The sequence below is a fragment of the Notothenia coriiceps genome, unplaced genomic scaffold (genome assembly GCF_000735185.1).
Source record: "Notothenia coriiceps isolate Sejong01 unplaced genomic scaffold, NC01 NC01_scaffold00035484, whole genome shotgun sequence".
In the NCBI taxonomy this organism is placed as follows: domain Eukaryota; kingdom Metazoa; phylum Chordata; class Actinopteri; order Perciformes; family Nototheniidae; genus Notothenia; species Notothenia coriiceps.
This window is the reverse complement of record NW_011368185.1, coordinates 372,017-377,653: the sequence shown is the minus strand read 5'-3', so window position 1 is coordinate 377,653 and position 5,637 is coordinate 372,017. Positions and strand designations below refer to the sequence as shown.

Sequence of the window (5,637 nt, the reverse complement as noted above, 5' to 3'; positions counted from 1 at the left end):
TATTTTTTTAACTGGCACAACAATTTCCTTCGGGATGAATAAAGTCCAAGCTTATCTCTATTATCTTATCTTATCACTAAACCCGTATCATAGTTTCAATTTCGGAAAATGCTATATTGCTTGTATAAAAGTACACACAACTTTGGTTTAAATTATATAAGAGCTAATTGCAACGGTCGAGTAGTTGCAGAATGAAATCAAATGTTCTATCAGCTTTTAGGTAATATTGGCTGTAGGAGAAATTATCAACATGTCCTAAGTTAAGGAACTATCGCCCATCTCCAAACCGACCCTTACACTCTCCCTACCCACCTCCACTCCGTTTTGCACGTGTAGGGTCGGCCAACAATGCGCTGTTCCAAACCAAGCGAGAAGTTGGTCACCAAGCCCACCAACTGTGAGTGTACGGTTGCGGGCGAACTCCTACCCCCTTAAGGGAAAAACATCATGGGGATGGGGATAAAGATGATAGAATTCATCTGCCCACCAGATATGACTTATTTTACTTCCAACTCACTTGAATTTTTAGAAATACCTTACTCAATAAGAATCCTGCTTTAATAAAAAATCACAAAATATTCAACACTATCTATATTTTGGTCCTATGTTTGTGTAGTGGAACATACAGGAGCAGAATGTATCAACCCACATCTCACACAATGCTTGTTTTTTATATTTATTTGACATTTTGTTGAAGCATCTTCCCATTTTTGGTGTTGTCCGACCATATGACATAGAAAATAGGCATTTACTCCTTTTATTTCCTTTCAAATGATTTCATCTTTCTTTAACAAAACCTCTTTAACAAAACACAGCAACTGTTCAAACAGAATTCTGACAGGACGTTAGGAATACACCAGAAGCTTTGCCAACAAAAACTACACTTTTCTAGGCTAATTCTCCCAGATATCGCACAGACAGAAATCCCTGCTCATAATAGAAATTTAAAAATGCAGATTTCAAGAGTTTTATTTGAGGAAGATTTAATCGCTGTCGTCATTGTTGGAGGCTTCCCGTTCAGAGGCGTTGTTGGAGCGGCGGGGGGAGCCCTCGTTGTCGGACCCCGCCTCAGATCCTCGCTCCGACACTGCGGCGGGCGAAGCGGGCCGGGACTCGTCTTCCGATCCCGACCGACTCTTCTTGCTCTCAATGTCAGACTGCTCGGAGTCAGACTGTCGCTGCACCCTCCTCTTCTTCACCGGACGGTCACTACCAGAGTCATCGGACCCCGCAGAGCGCCGGGGGCTGTCCGCAGAGCGCCGGGGGCTGTCCGCAGAGCGCCGGGGGCTGCCCGCCTCGCTGCCCGAGCGGTTCTTACCTCCATCTGACTCGCTCTCAGACGCAATGCGCTTCTTGTGGCCGCCATCGTCATCAGACCCTGAACCACTGTCTTTTTGTTGTCTGTAGGGGAGGAAAAGCACTCATTAGTTCCCTGTTGATTCACACAATTGCTTACGTGTCAGTTCTTTTTTTTTTTTACTTCTCTTCAGCTATCTTCAGCCCATCTTCATCTGAAGAAGAATCAGAAGAGGAGATCATCGCCTTGGACTTGATCTTTCCTTTGAGAGACGGTGGTAGGCGCTCAGGCTGGGACTAAAAAATAAATAATCAAAATGTTAAATGATTAGGAAATAAGGACAAAAAACGTATTTCAAGAAGGAAAAACAGAAGGAAAACTCAAGGTACCCTGTCCATCCTCTTGCGCTCTTTGGGTTTACGCTGCCTCTTGGGCCGCGATCCTCCCTCCTCATCATCACTGCCGCCCTTTCTCCTCTTCTTCTTCCTCAGTTCCTTCTCCTCGTCAGAGTCATCGTTGACAAACTCATCAATGTCGCCTTTCTTGCGCTTGGAAAGTAAAAAAACAAATATGAAGTGTGTTCTCCACGCTGTGTTCTGATAGATAGTAGTTTGTTGTTAATGCAGCAATACTCACACGTCCACCGCCCTTCCTCTTTTCTTTGCCCATTTCCTTTGATCCCTCTGCAAAGCTGAGCAGGCCCTTGGTCTTCTCCACGTACAAAGCTCTCTGCTCCAACAGCTTCTTCTGTTCCTCCACCTGTTTGTTGCGCCTATCCGTCTAACAAGGTTTGAGGGTGACAAGTCAACCAATTAATAAGTGCTTGATTGTACCTCCAAATGTAGTAGAAGAACATAGCCATGTTCAGTTTCTACAAAAAAGTTTTAGAAAGGTAGCTCCATAAATACCCGTTCTTTCATCATCTGCTGACGAAGTATGTCCCTCTCCTGTTCTTGTTTGGCACGAAGCTCCTTCTCCTCCTCATCCTGCTTCCTTGCTCTCGCCACGTGATACTGAGCCTGACTGAGCAGATCAGAGCACTGCCTGCAATCCCACAACACACACAGCGTGAAAGGTTTCAAATAAACAAAAAACATGTATCCGTAAGGCTTAAACTGCATATGTACTGAACAAAAACACATCTATGTGACCTGCTCCATCGAAATCAGTCGCATTGACCCGAAGACACATTTTGAGTTGTATACACTGTTGGAAAGAGGAGATTCCTAGCTTTCTAATGATATCAGGATTGTTGTTGTACTCCAAATATTAAGCAAAATATGTCACATTATATAATGACCGTCACCGAGTCGTCATTTTGAGAAAAAGGCCTTCAAAGTTTCCTCTTCTCTGGAATCCATCGATCTGATTGGTTATTAGCGGAGCAAATTATCAAAATACTACGGAGGGAAAATATTTTCGTTTGGATTACTGGTCTGGGGGAAGATCTCGAGTGTTTGTGTATTTTTCCGTTTATGTGTGCTTCAAAGTTGTATTTATCATCTGAATTTGCCGAAACAAGTTTAATATTCTGAAAGCCAAGACTTTTTTTAATTGAAATCGGTTGAAAACAAACTGCAACAGACCCTGCCGTGTTATCTATGATACTATACGCCTTACATTCATAATTTCAGCGGAGGGAGGGGTAGCAGCGCAGCGGAACAGCAGAGTGGCAGTGAGAGCTGTCATCTTCCCTTTGCAAGCTTCACAAATGTATTTATCGTGTGATTTTGGAAATAAAAGTCTCATATTCTGAAAGCCAAGACGTTGTTTATTTAAAATCAAACAAAAACACCCGAACCCCGAAAAACTTTTTTTTTCCCGCAAATCCACGTTTATTTTTTAAATGAGCCGTTGTGACTTCCGACTGATTTCGATAGAGCGGGTCACATATATGGTCTATATGGGTGGAGCAATCGGAACTAGATCAAATACAAATAAACAAGTCTTCATATTATTACATAAACAATTGTAGCTTTCAGAAATAATTGTAATGTTCCATAAAACTAAAAAATAAAAGCTCCTGCATGTATACACACTGTGAACAGAATGAAATGAGACTGACCTGGCTTCAGAGGAAGCGAGAGCGAGGTCAAACCTCATCTTGTCGCCAGCCTTGCAGAGGTAACTGAAATACCTGAGAGCGGAGGAGGAGGAGGAGGAGGAGATGATCAAATTGCAGGATTACACACAGAACAGCCAGAGGATCCGACTAGAGGGGGAGGGGCATAAATCAAGTCAAATACCTGTGAGCCAGTTCCAGCTCTTTGACAGCGCTGAGCACAGCCTTCAGGTTGCTCTTCTCGTCTTTCAGCACGAGCGTGGCCAGCCTCTGGAGCACCAGCGCCACGTTGAACATCAGCACCGTGTCGCTGGGCGCCACGTGGCGGGCCTGGTTGGAGAAACATCAGGGAAACAAAGTTAAACTCCCCTCATGATGTAGGACAAGATGAAGGATTTTTATCAAATCCTTCATTCTCCCTGTTCTCCTCGCCTTAAAAACACAAACTGCCATCGGAGAAACCCAATTCCTTGCCAAGTGTTGCATCTAAAAGTGTCTGTGTACAAGAAAGAAGCAAAAAATAATTTCATCTACACGGCATTGTTTTTCTTCATGTTACCTTCAGGAGCATCTGCTTGCACTCTTGGAGCTTCCCACATTTGAAGAGCGCCCTCGCAAGGTACAGCAGCACCTCTGTGTTCTGATACTTGAAAAACTTTTTCAGGCAGTTCTCGTACTGTGGAGCAGAGTCAAATGGTCAAATGGACTGACCAAAACCTGTAAAAAAAAGCTAATCATTTTTGTGAAAATAATCACAAGTGAGGCCCTTACCATCTGCACAGCGCTGATGTACTGCTTCTGTTCCACATAGATGTGAGCCAGATTCAGCCACACGTCACTGATGTCAGCTGTGGCCTCCCTCACCTGCGCAAACACGTCACGAGCCTCTCTGAAGAAGCCCTTGTGAGCGAGGACGGCACCTGGACACGAGGTTTGTATGTTAGCTACGTCCTACATATACAGTTTAACAACCACAATAATTAGAATGTAAAGCTAAACGCACCGATGCCATTGGCAGCGTAGAGGTTTTTAGAGTCATTTCGGAGGACTTGCTTGTATATGGCCAGGGCTCGGTCCTGGTGTCTCTTTTCCTGTCAAGACAAAAAAACACAATTACTCAGTTTGGGGATCCATAATTCCTCTTCACACACACACAATTAAGTGTTTTGTCATAGATACATCCCACCTCTTCCCACACATCAGAAATGACTTGAAACATTTTAGAAGTGAGGCCATAATGGAACAAATCTGCACCTTCTCCCGGTCTTTGGTGGGCTGGTGCAGGGTCTGCAGCCACACGTTTCCCAGAGCCAGCATGGAGTAGGTGTCGTTCTGAGTGGACGGCTGCTTCAGAATACGCTCAAACTTCTTCTGACCCGGACCCCATTCCTGTTTGGCCAAGTGAAGGTTCCCTATCAGGGACCAGGCATCGGGGTGATCCTGCAGCAAACATCAGGATCATGTTGAAAAGAGTTGGACACACATTTGATTGAATTCTGTTATGATATCAACACGACAGGTGAAACAAAAGTACCTGATTGATCTGCAGGGCCTCTTTGAACCAATCAGAGGCTTCATAGAAGTTGCCTTTGTCGCGAGCCATCGCTCCGAGACGCAAATAACCTGAGGAACAGAAATTCCGACAATCCTTCAGTGAGTACAAACACTTTTTTTATTTCTTGCCCTCACTTCACCGTATGATGTTGCTCATGATGCTTACAGTCCACGTAGTTAGGATGCTCTCTCAGGATGTTTTTGTAGAGTTTCTCAGCCTCGTGGAATTCATTCATTGCCTCATACAGGCGGGCCAGATTGTAGGAGGTGGTGACAGAAATGGCGTTGTAGTAATGCTCGTCGTGCTCCCCCTCAGCCTTGGCCCGCTCCAGAGATGCGAGAAAGTATTTCTGTAGGAGGGAAGAGATGACCCATGCTTTAAATACCACTGTTGTCTTTGCTAAAAAAAGACTGTTTTGCACACTTTATAGTCATGGACCCATGGATGTACAGTTCATTCAATCAATAATGAAGCTTTTTTACAGTGTCATGTTATAAGCTGTGCTGTATAATACTAATAATATTAGGGATGCACCGAATATTCGGCCGCCGAAAATTGTCGGTCGAAAATGGTTAAAAAGGCCCTTTCGGCAGCACCGAAAAAATATCACCGAATGTCAGAGAACAGGGTTACGTTGGTAAGCTAACGTGTTGTTGTGATGACGTAATCAAAACGCGGCGACAAGCACGGCGCGCGACCATGCTCGCGGCTGGCTCACAGCCA

The 5,637-nt window shown here is 44.4% G+C and overlaps 1 protein-coding gene across 1 annotated transcript in view; it reads right to left on the bottom strand.

Annotated features, from left to right (window-relative positions):
* Positions 1-662: 662 nt before the first annotated feature.
* ctr9 (CTR9 homolog, Paf1/RNA polymerase II complex component) overlaps positions 663-5,637 on the bottom strand; it is a 10,407-nt gene continuing 5,432 nt past the window's right edge. The window contains exons 10-22 of the mRNA XM_010791503.1: positions 5,080-5,263; positions 4,894-4,982; positions 4,614-4,799; positions 4,363-4,450; positions 4,131-4,279; positions 3,919-4,035; positions 3,544-3,689; positions 3,363-3,434; positions 2,206-2,341; positions 1,934-2,077; positions 1,687-1,845; positions 1,481-1,593; positions 663-1,401 (exon numbers count right to left, since the gene is read on the bottom strand). Coding sequence (XP_010789805.1) covers positions 984-1,401; positions 1,481-1,593; positions 1,687-1,845; positions 1,934-2,077; positions 2,206-2,341; positions 3,363-3,434; positions 3,544-3,689; positions 3,919-4,035; positions 4,131-4,279; positions 4,363-4,450; positions 4,614-4,799; positions 4,894-4,982; positions 5,080-5,263 — 2,001 coding nt within the window. The 3' untranslated portion in view covers positions 663-983. The remainder of the gene's footprint in view (positions 1,402-1,480; positions 1,594-1,686; positions 1,846-1,933; positions 2,078-2,205; positions 2,342-3,362; positions 3,435-3,543; positions 3,690-3,918; positions 4,036-4,130; positions 4,280-4,362; positions 4,451-4,613; positions 4,800-4,893; positions 4,983-5,079; positions 5,264-5,637) is intronic.